Consider the following 18,645-nt stretch of genomic DNA (forward strand, 5'->3'; position numbering starts at 1 on the left):
AAAATGCACAGATTACTGTCATAAAAAAGTTTGATATAAAAAATATTAGAGGTGGGACTTGATTAAAAAAAACAACTAATTAATTCAGGGCTTTCTAATTAATTAATCGAAATGATTCACATTTTAAGTGCATCACAATATTTGCCCTAAAAAGCAACACTTTTCAATCTAAATGGATTTTAGTGGATGAATGAATACAATGCATGCAATTTTACTTGCTTCTCAATTTCATAAAGCTGTTGGATCTTGTTTGAAATTATTTTTTCTGCACAGCAGTTGGAAAGTTGGTTCACACGTTGCTATCTTTAGCACATTTTCTAACCTCATATCTTCTACCACTGATAGTGGGCTACATTCCTGAACATCCAATTTAGCAAGTGAATTTCTAAGTTGATCAGATGTTGAATTACTAATTTTGGTTCTGAAGCCAGTCATTTGGTCAAGTTGACTGACCAAATGACTTTTGTTGTAATGGAGCAAGTGCAACATTTTACATAAACAGCAGAAATCAATTCTCTTTAAATGTCTACAATGAGTGAAAAGCGCCAGCTGCTGTTGTCACAGTCTTGGGACGGTCTTGCGTATAACGTTGTTTTAGTCAAGGACTGGAGAAAATAAGAATAACATACTTGCTGCTTATTCAGATGTTATGTAAGTGTGTTTAGCTATCGATCATTCTGTGTCAATTTATGTTCAATGTGAAGCTATCAGTTAACCGTGTGCAAACATTAACCTGCTTACAATGCATACCATGGCATTTTGCTATTCAATCAAAGCACATTTTTTTCAACCACCTGCTCTAAATGGTGCTTAATTACAGTGTGTTCAAATGTATCGATCTTTGTGTGAATGTGAGTGGATAGGGTTTTGGAGGTGTGTTGCTGGAGGAGAGCTGAGACTTCAGAACAGCGGAGGTGTTGCTTCAGAGAGGCTTTGCAGAAGAACAGGTACTTACTTTTATGTGGATGCATTTCTCTTTTTTCCGTTTAACATTTTTTTAAATTATTATTTTGTCTTCTCTTTTTCACAGACGTAGTAAATGGAAGACGGAGAGGATGGACTTTTCTAATAACGGGGGTTGGTTGACAATTGCATCTGTGATAATTGATGGTGTGCAAGACTCTTATACATGTGTCACAATAAATGAAAAAATATAACGTTCTTTTCTGGACTATTAAGTGTTTCATCAAACATTTTGATCCCACTAACATTGAAGAGCTACTATAGGACTGTTAACAAGCACGGATGAATACACACTTTTCCAACTGGGTGTAATATCTAGCCTTATAAAGCAACTGCACTGTTAAAACAAGTAAATTCAAAATGTCTTTATTTATTTGTATAAATATTTTAAAACTTATTTAAAAAAAAAAAATCTGTGCCTCAAGTGGGGGGGGGGCACAAGCATTTATGCGGGCGGGCGGGCCTGGCCCCCTATGGCCCGCCAATAGCTACGGGCGTGTCACCATCTCAAGTGTAAACCTAATTTTCTTATTCAACAACTGGCCTATACGTATAATTAGCATAGGCTATATTAGAAAAAAGGTATCAACACATTAGTTCAATAACTGATTATTAAAATTTGATCATTGCCACACAATCAAAATATTTTCATTAGAGCTTCTGTTTGTTATAGGTAGGTTATATTTAGGCTATTGTTTTGTTTTTAATGTATCATGTATGCACTGACATACATCTTTTCAATTAAAAGTAGTTAGAGCTATTGTAAAAAATGTAAGCTATTGTCTATCTTTTAGATATAATGTATTTGATTCCATATGGCAGAATTTGTTTTTTCAGGGTGTTATAGGCCACTTACAGCTTTTGGGAGATTCTGTCTTACACTGACATTTGTTATGATTTGGTTTTCTTTAAGAGAAAACAGTTATTTATTTTAAAGTCATAACACAGGAAATCTTACTGGGTAAAAAATGCTGATTATGTTCACAAAAGCATACTATTCAACAAATATAAAAGACTTTAGACTGCTAGATTTTTTCTAGCAGGCTTATCCTTCACATATTTTTCAAGGAGATTCTTTGAGAAGTCCCTCATTATTAGAAATGTGACACATTTGTTTGAGAACTTGGTTAGTCTAGTCAAGAAATGAGAGATATCCTGGGAACCACAAGCTGCAAGCCATGTGGTATTTCCGGCACAGGAATATGACCTACTTAAAATTGGAAGGCATTGGGTCTGGATGGAAAATATAACTGTGGGTATTGATAAGACTTCTGCGAATTGCATGAAACAACAAAATGATGTTTGCATCTTTGGCCACTGGACCACTACTACTGGTGATACTGAACACTCTGCCACAGTGGTAATGAGTTTTAGTATAAATTAGCACAATACTAAAGATACCCATATCTGAACATGTTAAAGGGAATGGTAAATACCAGGTATCAGAACGAGTTTTGTGTTTTATATTAAATCTATGGTCTTATCCCCCCCCCCATGTCCACATGACAACCAAAGAAAAAAAGGCATGGGATGCAATGGGATTTAACAGGAATTTATTGAAATAAACAAGAATTTATGGGAATAAACTGGGAATTTTCAAGATGTGAAGGAATCCCTGCTAATCTCCTGATTATGCTACATGATAGTCCTGAACGCACAATGCATTCTTCCATCACATGCACAAATGATTTCTAGAACCCTGGTACCCCCTTTGAGCCCAAAGCACAAGACTATTGAAGCCACACATTTTAGCCCATGAGCTTCATAAAGGGAAGTACGTTTAGAGGTATTATGGGTTAATATATCTGAAAAATGGGATGTAAATCTGCTGAATAATTTTTTAATTGTATTATTTTGCATGGATGTCTGCTTAGGACAAAACAAAATGTTTATATTTATGTATGGATTTGATACAGTTCCTATAAATTAGATAGATAGATAGATAGATAGATAGATAGATAGATACTTTATTGATCCCGAAGGATCAATAAATTCCCATAATTCCCATGAATTCCAATTGAAAATTTCCAATTTGTAATATTTTAAAAATTCCCATAACTTCCCATGGAAAGTTGCCATAAATTTACCAGAAACTTTCCACCCCTTTCAAACCCTGTGCACTGTACATGAAGAAGAGGGGGTGAAATGCATCAGGCAAACATGGAAATTTCTTGAAAAAAAAAAAAGAATCAACACCCTAACTCTATGCAAAGTCTATTTTGGTATACAAGAAACTGCTTATAGAAATAAACTGCTATGTGTTGAAAACATGGTTTTAATCAGTGTTGTGTCTCAGTTCATCACTGAGTCTGATGTATTAGAAATTTACGAGTTTATGATTATATCAGCAAGTTAAGATTATTCTGCCCGAATTCAGAGCCTTGTGTAGTTAAACTGTAGTTAACAGTTGCTGCAATACTAGAGCAGGTCTACAAACAAGAGTGACATGAAAGAGCAGTAAATGTAAAATGGTGTACATATTAAAGTTAAAGGTTAAATTCAAAGAAACCATTATTGATATTTCAGAAAAGTTTAGAAAAGACCCCTGGCTTGGTTAATGCTCCAGGTTATGACATCGTCTATTGTTATAGAGCACCTTGATCTTAGATATATTAAACAAAACCATACAAGCTCACAAGTATCAGGGGAATTACACATGATAGTGTTGTGAAATTATTTTTTATTAATTGTTGTTGCACAATAATGAATAGTATTAAGTCTAAAATGGAACAGTAGATTAAAATATATATATATTTTAATCTAAAAGGTTATTTTGCACATGAAATGAAATGAATTATCGGACAATGAATGAAATAATGATAATGAACACGTTATAAACCACTATTGAACTATAGAAGGGAATGCATCTCAAAGTGATGTTTATTTGTTATACGGTAAACTAACTGCTATCAAAAGATAGATAGATAGATACTTTATTGATCCCGAGGGAAATTCAAGGCATCCAGTAGCAGTATACAGACAGGCAGGACACAAGACATTAGTTACAATCATAGACTGTTACAATACACACCCGCTGTCCCCCCTCCCCTCTGTATACAATAATCCCCCAAACAAGATTTAGCAGCCCCTATGTGACTAAGAGTAAACATAATTATATGTTAAACCTGTGCAGTTAGCATTAGCAATTAGACTTAAAACTTATATAGCATAATGTACATAACCTGTGAGGAGAGAAGTATTAAATGTAGAATAAAAACACAGTGCTGTAAGTTTTGTTTTAATTTTCCTTAACTTCTTGTGCCGTTTGTAAAAATAAAAATGCACTTGCCCGCAGTCTGCTGGCACTAACACTAGTCCAATCCCTCTCGCTGTAATCCTGATAGACAGTAAACTAAACCAATCACAAACCGCTGTCTCCAGCGCGTGAACCAATTACATTTCGCATAGACTTAATTGGGCGAGGACATTGCGGAAGCGACAGGGTCGCCCAGCAGCCATTGATGCTCTTAATTTCAAGAGGATAAATCGACAATAATTCTTTCATATCTTCGTTTTTTGTGGACTGAAGTCATGGTTTCTCACTCTCTCGCCCTTCCCATGATCTGCTTCACCACGCTGTGGGGGCTGGTGGGGATCGTGGCTCCGTTTTTAGTGCCTAAAGGACCCAATCGGGGGTAGGTGATTTATCTGCAGTTAATTGACTGTTTTTTTACGGCGATAATACGACTCTTTAAAATTCCTGACATGATGTTCTGATCGAGGTTTTTGTTCCAAAATAATCAATGTTTACCTCACATCGAGCTTTATTGAGTAATAAATGCACGCGCGCACCTGCTCATGTGATGGAGGCCTTGCGCGTCATCTTTCATCCATCTATCCATCCTTTCAACTGTAAGGTTAAAGGGTCGAAACTAAACAAATACACAGTACAAGGTCATTTTGGCAAATCATTTGAAGATAATGATGTGGTTTGGAGGTTTTAAACAAATAATCCACATTGATACTGTTAATGATAGCATACATCCTAAGTGATGGTGAATCCTTGCATTGCTTCAAATTTGTGTTATCAAAATAAACATATAAACACATATAATTACATTTTTAGATGACACGTATTGTCTGGTTGATTCCAATCTATTTCAAATATTGGTGGGCCTAATATAGGATGAAAAATACACTAACCTGTCATAGCACCATGTAATAAGATGACAGTAGCATAATTATGTTAGACAAATGTTTAATTAGACAATCTGATATTAAAGCTGTGTTAAATTAACCAAAGATGTGGCAAAGAATCAAAAATAGTGATGTACATAATATTTAGATTTGACTCCTTTTCGGGCTAAAGTTCAAACATTTTCTGGGTCCATTTTTTTTAAACTGCTGCTTTCTTATCAATGGAAGCAAACGAAGACTTTTTGGGTTCTGCAATGATAGATAAAAACAAATCTGAATCATGAAAATGTATCAACTAAACTTAAAATGTAATCATTTGAATGTCTTTATTAAATCAAAGATGTCTAATCATTATATCTCAATCTAAAAATATATAACTGTTCAATAAAGAAATGATTAACCTCCAATATGAATAAACACTGCCTTAGACAGTCAATTTGAAAATCGGAACATAATCGTGTAACTCCGTCTCTGTTTCAGGGTGATCGTCACCAGTCTCATCCTCACTGCGGTCTGCTGCTACTTATTGTAAGTACAAAGTCTCCTTTTTTACTTCTGTGTCTTCACTGTGAAGCTGCTGTCATTTTGTTGATGTTTTTTTTCCTTCTAAACTTTGAGACTTGTCCCCAGTAGTGATGGTTAAAATTGTTGAGATCATTTACCGAAAATACTACCTCTGCATTTAATTTTTTGTAGAAATTATGTTTTTTGTTTTGTTTTATTTTTATCATTTAAATGAACTAAACATGGGAAAATGAAGTATTAATTGTGCAGTAAATTGGGTCACCGGCAATACAGTTACTCTCATTATCATCATATATCATGACAGACCTTTTCAAACAGGACATACACAAGGCCCTTGCCAACTACTTGTAATTCACTCTAACAAGACACATAGAGGTGAACTTAGCTAAACAAAGACATGATATAATTCAGAGGCTTTCTGGGAGCTCTACAAGGTCAAGGCCAGGCTACCAGCCAAGAAAAATGTCTGAGAATCAGAACTAAAAAAAAAAATCACCACCAGCTTTACAAATACAAACAGCAGCAGAGTACAGTTAAATAACCCTGTGTTTAAGTTTCAGATTTCAACACTCTTCACCGTTATTTTTACACTGGCTCTAGAGATTAAGGTTGTAGTTGTGATCGCTTTATTATGCTGCTTTGTCACATAAAAAAACTTTTTTGTCGCAATTTGTGTATCACTTTCAGACAACAAAGGTTATTTATAGCTGTTAGTCTGTTCGATGACTCAAAAACATGAGGGGCATCAATGTAATTAAAATGTATAACATAAATCTAATTCTAAAAAACATGTTTTCTTTTAAAAATGTAAACATAAGAAGTGTTAATCTTACACACCCAAACTGAAAAAGAAAGTGGTGAGATGGCTCCTTAATGGAACAATGTTTGATGGCCAATATCCAATCCATATAGAGCATTACCTGGTATGAAACCTGAAAACACTAAAAGAAATAAATCGGAATAGGAGACAAAATAGGAAATTAGTGAGGATGTTTGGGTAAATATTTCCTCAAAGATTCATAAAGTTACTAATGTAAACCTGTTAAGAGAAAAGTTGTATAATTTGTATAACATTGTGGGGGGAAAAAGTAATAACAGCATGTCAATTCACAACTTTTCTTAACACTAAGTTGAAGCAAAAAAAGACAGAAAAACGTTTCCCCACTAGAGGGAGCCCCAGCATTGAGTACATCTTCTATATGAAAAGAACCAGAGGAAATGTTGCAGTACTAAACTTTCAAATTAAGACATTTTTTTTGTTTTATTGATTAAAAATAGGGAGCCAGAATGAAAACAGAGAGATCGAGAAGAAATGATGACTTACAACTTGAGAACTCTATTAGGTTGACTGTATCTTGACCCATGTTTGTATAAATACATGAAATATAAAGGTCCAGTCAACTTCGAAAATGTTAAAATCATGTTCAGAGTTAAATATCACCAATATCCCAAACAGTATCCACAGGTTTTATCAACAAAGAGGATGTAAAAACAATTTTAGAGGAATACATATTATTTTAAGAAAAACAAAAAAACATGTGCAAGAACTTTATTGTGTGACCTCAAAGGGGTACATTCATGCAAATGTTGTAGTGAAGAAATAAAACCATGTGAAACAAGTCAACAATAATACATTAGCAGGTAAAGACCGGGAGCACAAAGTGCTCAATTATAATATTGTGTATACTGTATCTATTGACTTAAATATTATTGTATTATTCTAATGTTAAATGCTTGTTGCTTTAATGGTCATCTTATTTGGTTTATACAACAAATGTTTAGAGAAAATGCATTTCCTCACACGAGCTTTAAGGAAACAAAAAACCATGTTCATGTGGTAGTGTTTTGTGATTTGAGTTTTAGATATAACAGCCTTTGTCTATATTTAAATCAATCTTTACCTTACATCACTTAGTGAACAGCAGCATCTCAGTGAGTCAGGCACACTTCCTACAAGCTTGACTGCAACCCAATGATGCCTCCACTAATTTGTATGTAGCTTTAGCATTTAGCCAGTTAACTTCACTGAATGGCCACAAACACCTTCAATTGGCCATTATCACCAAACCATTATTAACCATCAATAGTATACTCATGACAACACATTAAGGGACCCATTAATGTTTTACTAAGTGGCATATTAGGTTACCATTATAGCGGCTGCCAGCTACAAGCTTGAATCAAATTTGAAAAAAAATAGAAGTACTCAACATGAAAGAATACTGGAGAAATGGGTAAACAATACCACCTACTGTTATTGACTGTTGCATCATCCTCTCAGAATAAATCCATCCATACAAATGCACCACAGGTTTGGGCCGCAGGCCTCGACGTTTTCCACTGAATCAAATGATTTAAAACAGTGAAAACTTTTTTACAAGAGCTTTAAAGTTGGTCAGAAAGTTTTGTTTCTCTTCTAATGATATCAATCATGGTGTTAGTGTTTGATGTTTTCAGTATAGAAAAACATTTATCATCTAATGCCACTGAATACCACAGTTAAAGTTTGCCATGAAGCTTTCATGGCAGAGAGCTAAGGGTCCTTTATAGAGTAACCTTAAGCTAGGCCCAGCAATAAGTGGCCATCAAACTGCCTGAGTTAAAGTCCAGTAAATAAGTCTTTATTTATATAGCACTTTAAAAACAATTAGTTACAAAGTGCTTCACAAATGCAAAAATTAAAAACAGGAAAACATACACAAAGAAAAAAAACATGTGCAAAAAAAGTAGGCACGAGGAAGGGTAATTGATTACAAGAAAGATTGTCTGTGTGAGTTTTTAGACACTTCTTGAAAATGTATTTTTTTTCCCAGATTCAGCAGATCTGAGGGTTTGTGGGAGTTGATTCCAGAAAATGCAGAAGAAGATTAAAATGTTAAGGTTTAAGGAGCAATGTTTTTTTCACCATTAATACTATAAAATGATTTAAATCAGACTCCATTTAACGCATCTGTGTGATGTTACTAAATCCACAGAACTGATTGCCAGATCATTAATAAAATATATTTGCATCCAGGTCAGCCTGCAGGTTGAGCTCTTAGCTTTGCAAAGCAACACAGTGGCTTTAGTTCATGAACAACTCCTATACATTTGGATAAACTGATGAACTTGTAAAGTCCACTGGACTGGTTCAACAACCCTTTCCTGTATTGTATTTTTGCTTTACACTTTTGAACTTTATTATCAATAAAATGTATTGATGCCAGTGTATAAACTTCAGAGATGCTGATAATGTTTCTGTCCTTGTCACTCAGCTGGTTGATAGCCATTCTGGCCCAAACCAACCCTTTGTTCGGCCCTCAGCTGAAGAATGAAACAATATGGTATCTGCGCTACTTCTGGGAGTAAACAAGGTGAGCTTTTCTGAAGAGTGCTTAAAGGCTGGGAGTTTTAAATAAGTATACTGACATGTCATTGCTGTGATTGCTGTTTTGTCTTGATCCACTTAACATAACTGCAGATAGCCACCGATAAACACAAAAATCAGAATACTTTCAAACACTAAAAATGAAACATTCATGGTGGTGTTACTGATTAAAAAAAAAGCTGATGACCAATTTAAAGTTTTTTTTAAAAGGGACAAATGTCAGTGTAAAACAGGGTTGGGAAATCGCATGAGAGCTCGCAAATTCTTAAGATACCATACTATACTACTCACTGAGTGCAATTACATGGACTTGAGTGCCCCGGTTTTGATTGATTTGTATTTGTGCATGTAAACATCATATACTGATTTCAGAAAGCGGGATACGTCATTATCCCGGTTTTGAGAAACTCGATTTTGCTACCTGGAGAACTCCGAAAGAAAACGGGATACTGTGACATGTATATATATGCCTTACCCCGATTTCTGACAGCGCTGCCAACACCTGTGCAGGTGCAGACTCGGCCAAGTGACGTACACGTGAAACAAACATGACAGCAGCTTACTCTGGAGCGGGGAATAAATGTTGTGTTTCGCTAATAAAAAATAAAATATAATTGAATGTAGGCTGTAATATAGACCACACATGAGCCAAATAAATATGGCCTGATCTGGCATGCATCCTGGTGAGATGGCTTCTTTTTTTCTCTGGTATAGCAGTGATTGAGCTTTGTTGGATTACTTTTTTTTACTTTTTTGGATGGACTGAGTTTGTTTTGGATGAGTAAACGGCCGCCTTGGCGGATGGCTTTCTTCTTTTTCTGTGGACTAAAAAGAGACTAAAAATATTTAAACAGAACTTTCATAGATCATGTTTTGTTTGTTTGGAACTTTCATTTCGGATTCATAAATGGGTAAATCAAAGGGATATTTTTTGTTACAATTCTTTTTCTATTTTATGTATACGCCACAGTGTTCTCATGTTTCTCAGATGTCTAAATGTCTGCAGTTAATGTCGTAAAAAATAAACATGTTCGCCTGCGCAAATCAGATGTAGTAATCAGAAACAGAGATACTATTATTGATCATGTATACAGGGATTTAAATAACCAGGTTTCACCGTGAGCATGTCAACGTCATATCCCGAATATGATCAAAACCGGTATAAGGCTTATAACTGGGCTGCTCAAGTCCATGTAAATGCACTCACTCAAAGGTATCATACGTGTTTTTTTGTTTGTTTGTTTTGTCAAATGACACCCTCCCAACTATCAGCCCTGCTACCACGTGGGGGAAGAGACTTCTCTGCCCACTCAGGCGGTCTGTTTATAGTGTTTTCTAATGGTGAAGTGTCTTCACAAGAGTACAACTGAATCAGAATGAGCTTTATTTGCCAGGTATGCCAACACATACAAGGAATGTGACTTTGGTAAGCTGTGCTCTCTATGGACAAATGTTACAGGTCCGAGAAGACCCACGTACTCAGAATCAAAGGGCAGAGGCAGGAGTACGACTAAAACTGAGAACTTTTCAGCCAGTTTACAGGCAGAGTACAGTTCAATCTATTCCAAAAGTCAAAACCAAAAATCAGGAGAACCAGGCAGAAATACAAAGGCATCAGGCAAAGAATTCAAAAAGTTAAACAGCCACAAGTCAAAAAATCCAAAAGGGCAATTCAATCAGTCTAGAAACGAAGCAGGCAGGAGCACAAATTACAATCTGGCAACGAGCAAGGCAAGTTGACTAGTTTAAGTACTGAGGGGGAAATGAGCTAACAAGCAACAGGTAGGTGGCAGAATTTAGCAGGCTGGCAGCTGATTGGCTGAGAGACAATACAGGAAATGGGTGGAGACTTTGAACTGGAGGGAAAAGCTGGCAGGTGCTGAATAGAAAATGAGCAGAGGCGTGTGTGCAGGAGGAGCAGGAAGCTCGAGCAGAGTCCATGAAAACAAATGAAATGTTAAATAACAAATAATCGTTTATTTGTTTGAAGAGTTTGTGTCTGGGGTGTTAGGAGTCCAAAGTTATGTTACAGAACCATTTCCTTACCCTGGACTGGTACAAGACCTGGATGTAGGGTAGGTGGGCACAAATGGGTTTTCTTTTCTACAGACCTGATTGTCCATCGCAGTCTGTGTTTGTCATGTTTGGAGGCAGATCCAAACCAAAACGGGATGGAGGTGAAGAGGACAGACAGGACTAATGCAGTGTAGAATATGATAAGCAGCTCTTGAGGCAGTTGAATTTCTGGAATTATTCCTGAGAATAAATCAAAGAACGGACAAAGTCAAAGGTTGAAGTACAAGTAGAGAAGATGATGACAGTGGTAAGACTCGTGTGCAGGGAAGGCAAAGCAACTGCATGTTTATATATTGGAATATTTGACTGTATCACAACAGACACTCAATATTGCTTTTTCTTGGAATGGCTTTTACAAATCTCAAAAATGTATGCTAATTGCATATTTATGCTAATGTATTCATACTTAAGATAAACCTCATTTGCCTGCATTTCAAACATACTTGTCAGTTAAATGCAATGTAATTTAATTAACCTAATCCTTCACTTTGAATGAAGATCAATTAGGCAACATACATTGTGCTCAATCAGTTGAACTCTTCCGTTTTTGATCTGTGCAGGCCCTTTGGCACATTTCACTGTGTATGAATTAAAAGATAAATGTCTCCCTACATTAATGCTTTTTGCTGTTTCATTGAAGTGTGCTTTCTGTATCAATTAAAACCAACAAGAATGATCAAAAGCAGACTTAAATGGCTACACTTTATTTTTTTTTCTGCTGGTTTCTTTACTCCAACATTTTCTGATCCCTCATGCTGTGAAATGTATTTACATGTTTGCACATCATAAAACCACTCCATTTTGTTTCTAGGAATACAGTGGAAAATATCCCCATACTGTACAGCCTTTAATGAAAGGAGTCGAATTCATGCATGAATACAGTCTGTCAAGTCTGTGGGGAAAATAATCTAAACAAAATTCAACAAAAAACATACAAAACCTCTGAAACGATTTTTCAACGTTTGCTCTGATCCATCATGCTTTTGGACCGCACTCTACTTTAGTAACTGAGAAAGAAGAAGAAGAAAGTCGTACTTTCTGTACTGATGTATTTCTTGGTTGTTTCTTTCTTTTCTAGGGCTTGGCGGGACAATATTTCAACATTACCCCTGACAAAAAACATTCTCATTGAACACAATCAGCTGAAGAGAAGAGATAACACGTTTATTGCCACAGTCAGTTTTCTTTGCAACATTTGGAAATATTTAAAATGATGTACAGTACCTGAATATTGAGATGTAGAGTTTATAAAGAGACATTGTTGATTTTAAAACACCGAAAGGAGGATTCCTTTTATCCCAATATAATGCAATTAGTTGGAAGATGTGATTTAGTTAATGAACAGATTTGTGAAGGATTCAAAGATGAGGAAAGATTTTATTGCTTCTTTTAGTGACAGAAACTGAAACTGACAGAAATGATTCCAAGTGAACCCATCACATCATCATGTGGGAGTAATGTGCAATCTTTTTGTTATTTAGTTTATTATGTGTTTGTTTACATGTTTGTTTTTTGTTGCTGCCATCAGGGAACATGAATTTCTAAGTATTTGTATTTATTTGGCCCATGGGCACTGTTGTAAGTGCGTTGTAATAATCTCAGTGTCCACATGGTCTTGTTATATAACAGTTAGTTGTGATATAATGGTGTGTGTGTGTGTGTGTGTGTGTGCGTGCGTGCGTGCGTGCGTGCGTGCGCAACAAGAGTTCATTACAGTGAGTGTTTGGATCGTGGCCATGAGAATCTCCCAGAACTATAAAAAAAAAGTGAAGAGTGATTCCTTCCACTTTAGCCCACTTCAGCATGAAAATCCCCTCCCACATTCCCCTTATGCTCTACACCGCGGAGGTCCTCGTTACCATGGTGATCTCATCATTCAATTCAATCCCATTCTACTCGACCCCTTTTGATGAAATCCTACCCATTCTCGCCTGCCTGTGTACAGATGTACTGTAGCTTGTACTGAAGGAGCATGTTTAATGTACTGAAGCTGCTGGATGCTGCTGGACCTCACTGATTTTCTAATGATATCTATATTCGCTACTTTATAATCAGACTTGCAAACAGCTGTCACACATATTCACTGCATTTCAGCTGCAGCCAATAATTTCTTTCAGGGTGAGCGCGCTCTTTAAGACAGAGTGATCCCTCACTGCTTTTCAATAGCGGAGTAAATGACTGGTGCAATTTAAAATACCATGGCTGGAGTTGAATATTTATTTACTATGATCTGTTTATCAAATCAGAGTGCAGTCTCAACCTGGGTTATAGCTGGTTTTAGGGTTAACTTGCAGGAAATACCCTAATGTTGGCTTTTTATCCCAAAATGTTGTCGAGACTGTTTATTCTAATTGATAGCATCTAAGGTGTAGAGCATGAGCTAACTTCACTATGCTAGCTGTACTGTTCAGTCTTAACAGAGGGTCCATGGTAATCTGTACACATGCATGTGAGCATTCAGCAAGCTATTGTGCTAACAGTTAGGCTGACATATATCTTTTAGCTGCTAGCCACTACCACAACTTCCTCTCCTCCTCCTTTCTACTCTCCATTTCCAACCCAGAAAACCCATCCCTGTCTCCCTCCCTTCCACCTTCCTTCTTGAACACGCTACCTCCCAGCTCCTCTCTTGAAACCACTTTGCTGCAGCCAAAAAGAATCAAAATCAATATACAGCTACTTTTTAGAAAGACCAAATTACGTTGTATCTTTTCCTCCAGCCCTCTTCTGTAGTTGTCGTGGTGGCATGCATCTAAAAAGTGGATATAAATACTTACACAATTGTGATATCGCCTGATCACACCCAATAGAGTTAAAGGCCCTGTACGCCCACACAGGTGTTTCTAATCACTCTGGCTGATAAGACCAGCTCCGGTTGATAATAGGGGGAGCTAAATCGTGATAAGGCTTTGTAATGTAATGATTTCAAAGTACCAACACATGTCATAACAGGTCAACAAGTCCTCCGACCCACCAACGATATAAAGCTATGCTAAGGTCAGGGGGAGCTTGGCTATTAGCCTCACCTGACATCCTGTGTCCACTACAGAGCTTTTGGGAGACCCTGTTATTTACACTAACTGCTTGCTTTTTATTTTTTTTAAATGTCTAATAACCTTAACTTTAAGTGTCTGAAGGAAAACCCCTAATTACGAATTAAGGCTTCTATTTCAAATGACGTTGATTTTTCTTTGCTTCAATGAAACTGAAGTTGCTTTTTGAAGCTGCTTCACCAAAGTTTAAAATCAAGTCACAAGGACTCAGAAGTTGATCAGTTTCCGGACGCCTGTCAGTCTGCAAAATTATAGTTGTTGTTGTTGCAAAATGGAGAAATAACTTAGACCGGTCCCGTAACTTAAGGGTAATGATGTGTTAGTGTTTTATAGTTGTACATATTGAGCACTCATGTAGAAGTAGCTGAATGTTAGCATGGATCCAAACTTTGGTTTTTCTGTATCAATAAACCCATGTTGTTATTTTTTTCTATAGACCGTTTGGGTGACTGTCCCAATCTCACACTAAAACTGTCTTCAGTGTGCTTGCATTTATGTGTCAGTGAATCATCAGACAACAAATGGCATTGTTCTCACCCGGCCGAACAAATGGAACTCTACACTTTAGACATGCTGGGTGCGAACTGGACATAGAAATCTGTTCATCCCTTCTGACAAGTGGCTGCTGTTAGATTAAATATTCCTGGCAACACAGATGAAGAAAAAATTTAATTATGTGTATGTATGTGGTCTGTGTGGAGTCACTATGGTTACGAAAATCTACTCAACAGTTCTGATCGATGGTGGAGATAAGATCCTGTACCCGACCTTGTATTCATGTGAAGTAAATGTTTTTATGTCAATAGTGATTTCTGTGAACCAAAAAATAAAAAGAAATGTGTGATACAATCCTGGAGCTCTGGTAGCATTATTAAGGTTCTTACGCATGGTTCATTTGTGAATGAAACACCCACACACACACACACAGCACACTGTAAAAACTCAGGCTTCAGATGAAATGCAAATACATTTAAGTAGAGGATGAACAGTAAATTATCTGCAAGCATCAACATTAAACGAATCTGAATTTAACCCTGGACCTTTATGCAGTCTGTAACCTGTGAGAGGTTACATGCATGTAAACATGATGTTAGTGAACTGACACTGCATTATGACAATTTTCTAGCAGTCATACTTACACACCTAGATAACGCTGTTGGGGATCGATTCTCTTGAATCTATTAATCAGTCCCATATTGGGCAAGGTGTTCTGTACATGGTCCACTTTTTCTGCTCCAAGCTTTGAACAAAAATAATGTATCACCATTTCTAAGGGACAGCACACTTCACATTTGTAGTGTCAAATTTATGAAATGTACTTTGCTGTAAAAGTTGTGTTTTCATCATTGGACATTAAACCAGTTTACTGCTTGCTTACTTTTTTGTTGATTGATTGTATTCTGTATGACGTAATTGGTCAACTGAAAACAGGTCCAATAAGTGACTTTTGTGTTGATGTTCATTATGTTTTCTCATGCCATTTCAGTTGTAGTCTACTTTGATAGTATGTCAATCATAGCATTTTATTCCATTTAATACCATTAAATTATTGAAAAAACGTGATGAAAAAAGATGAATTGAACACAAATCTGGTGCTTATAACCAACTATTACAAAATCGTGTTTTTAGAAAAATGTATCTGAAATGTATTCTGGTTTTATAGTTTGACCCATGTCCTAACTGTTAACGTACAGGAGGTGGCTTCATGACCTATACTGCAGCCAGCAGGGGATGCTCTAAATCTTTTGGCTTCACTCTAGGTGGGATATTCTGTTCTTTCTGTATACCGTCTATGGTTATTGTGTAATACCGCTCACAGCCATTGGTGGCAGCCCTGAGCTCAGGGCTGTCAAGCAGAATTTCACTGTGAAAAGAAAGACGTGAATTTTTGTGATTATTTTGACATTTATCAAAAACAATTCTCACCCAACCACAGTTGGATGTTTTTGTTTCAGTCAGTCTTTGTCGCTCGCCGCCTCATTTGACAACAAGGAGTTCAGTTTATCTCCTGTAAGCTTACGTAAAGCACCTTGTCCATGGTAATGCACATGATGAATATACATATATATATATATATATATGTATATATATTATAGCTAGCTAAACAGCTATCTATGTTTGAAATTAAGTCTAAATCTCAGCTGTTCATTTCAAATGTAAGGTTTTAGTCAGTATTATTTGCATTTTAATTAAATTAATGTTTAAATTCAGTCGGCAGTCTAGTTAAATTCAGAAATGAATTTAGGCCAAATTCATTGACTGTGCTGTTGTTTATCTGTTTACTGTTTGGTGTTGGGGTGAAATGTGGCAATAAAGTGCATGCAGGTTCTGCACAAGTTGTTTAGCTGAATGATGATTATGTTATATGAAATTAATCTTACAGCCACTGAAGAGGACAAGCTTTCATCCATAATTCACAGCAGCCAATGGTGGTGCAGCGCTGCACTCTCATTATCCATAATACAGATTAATGAGTAAACAACCATCAAATCTCCATGACATTTGAGAAAACAGCATAGCTGTGTGTTAATGGGCTTTATTACATCAACTCCTCCAAAACTGTGCACAGCCCCCTTTTCTAAAATGACAGTATTATCCTATAAGTATGATATATCTAAGGCTTGACCTACATTCCTATTTGAAAAGATGAATGCCAAATTCATACACATTATTTAAGGCCATGCACAAAGAGCCTACAGGCCTGCACATACTATATGTAGGCCTGCTTTAACTGACAGAGGCAGACAGCACACAGCTTATCCTCTGTAATATCCATAAAATGTGAATTAATTTGTTTACACACCATGACAACCTACCTTCCTCCAACAGTATATTAAGATTTCACTATCTTTATGCAAACAGCTATATGAGCTGGCCTAAATAACACTTTATGTGCTAGGGGTTGTTTTTCATCAGAAGATCAGAAGGGAGCAGCTGCAAGTCCGTTGATGCATATTTAATCTCTCTCCATACAGACTGACAAAAACAATTTTAATATATAATGCACATGAGGCCCTTACAGATATTACATTTTTTGAAAAGATAGAAATGTCAGGATTTGACAATCAAATATATACCAATGCATGCCTATTGGCTGTTTTTCTCCATATGCAAATCAAAGTAAAACACCATAAACAGGTAAACAACAAAGAGTGGATCTTACTTGTAGGCTAATTAGTTTGACATGTTTAATTCTCTCTTGGATTTTCACTATACCAGAATTGTCAGTCAGAGGAAAAAGTAGTAAAAGTACATGTGTGTCCCTCTTTTGATATGGCAATTAAATAGAAACACTAGGCACCTAATATTGGATATTTTCTTGTTTTAAACAGCAAAAAAAAAAAAAAAAAAAAACACAAGCCAACTCCTGCTGTTGCTATAAACATTGCTCTATATATTGAGTTTAAAAGTCTGACTAAAGATCTGTAATTTCTTTTAAACTCATGCACTTTAAGATACTATCAATAAAAAAACAAAAACAAAGATGGTAATATTTGAGACAGGTCTACCAGTAGCCTGTCAAAGTTAAATATTGACAACTGTGTATTGGGAATATAACCTAAGTAGGCCTTTATAATGTTTTAATAGGATTGTTATTGATTGACTGTTTATGGGCACATATGAAACACAGTGTACTGTGAGTTCACAGAGGTACAGTGAAGTTGTAGGAAGCCTGCCGTGGTCTGCTCCTACGTTTAACTCTCCCGGTGAGGGGGTGAAGGGTTTTTTTTTTTTAAATATGGCTCTGCTCTGAAGCAGCCCGGATGCCCTGCCAGGGTCAACGGGTTCACAGCCCCGCTCCTCTCGGTGTCCTTAAACACGGGTCGTGTGATCCCGCCCTCTGACGGCGCCGTGTCGTAGGTACAAACCATATCCGTATTCACTGGCTTCTCAATTAGTAAAGATACGCACATCCAGGTAGTATAAACGGTAAGGCGATTTTCATAATAAAGTTGTACTCGCCAACTAAAATACACTTTGAAAATCAGATATTAATAATAAGCTTACACTTTTGTAGCCTACATTGTTTGTAGCAATGACAGACCTTATTAATGCTGCAGACTGCCAGCTGTTGTGAAGCATGGTAAAAAGTGCAACAGATCTTCAGCCAGTCAGATATCCTGAAGAATAATCACATGATTTTCTTGACATACGTCACTTGTGAAAATCACTGTATTATTAAAATAAAGTGATCATGGGCCATGTATTGACTGTAGCCAACATACTAATAGGGATCAGTGATACTGAACATGATAGTAATACTGTTTATCATAAATATTTAGAATGATCAAACTGAGAGTTTTTTTCCTCAATACATTTGTAATTGTTGTACTGACGTTTACATTTATAAATGTACACCGTGTCTTATATTATTATTATTATTATTATTATTGCTATATCTCTTTATTAACTCAAAAAGGTATCATGACATACAATGATCATTAGTGAAACAGTTAGTTTTTTTTTCTTATAGTCTTTTAAACTTCACTTTTATTTCGAAAGCCAAGGCCGGAAGTGTAACAT

The 18,645-nt window shown here is 36.2% G+C and overlaps 1 protein-coding gene across 1 annotated transcript; it reads left to right on the plus strand.

Moving 5' to 3' along the window:
* The first annotated feature begins 4,366 nt into the window (after nt 1–4,366).
* On the plus strand, nt 4,367–14,954 carry atpv0e2 (ATPase H+ transporting V0 subunit e2). The gene is made up of 4 exons (XM_079337299.1): nt 4,367–4,598; nt 5,581–5,628; nt 8,880–8,978; nt 12,147–14,954. Exons 1-3 carry the CDS (start codon nt 4,495–4,497, stop codon nt 8,971–8,973), a joined length of 246 nt encoding a protein of 81 aa, XP_079193425.1. The 5' UTR covers nt 4,367–4,494; the 3' UTR covers nt 8,974–8,978; nt 12,147–14,954.
* The last annotated feature ends 3,691 nt before the right edge of the window (nt 14,955–18,645 follow it).

Source organism: Symphodus melops (genome assembly GCF_947650265.1).
Source record: "Symphodus melops genome assembly, chromosome: 2".
NCBI lineage: Eukaryota > Metazoa > Chordata > Actinopteri > Labriformes > Labridae > Symphodus > Symphodus melops.

Excerpts from the sequence above, each read along its gene's own strand:
- atpv0e2 (XM_079337299.1), top strand. The coding sequence starts at position 4,495 with ATGGTTTCTCACTCTCTCGCCCTTCCCATGATCTGCTTCACCACGCTG. Across the intron at positions 4,599-5,580 it reads CCTAAAGGACCCAATCGGGG|GGTGATCGTCACCAGTCTCA; the intron begins GTAGGTGATTTA and ends TCTCTGTTTCAG. Across the intron at positions 5,629-8,879 it reads GCGGTCTGCTGCTACTTATT|CTGGTTGATAGCCATTCTGG; the intron begins GTAAGTACAAAG and ends CTTGTCACTCAG.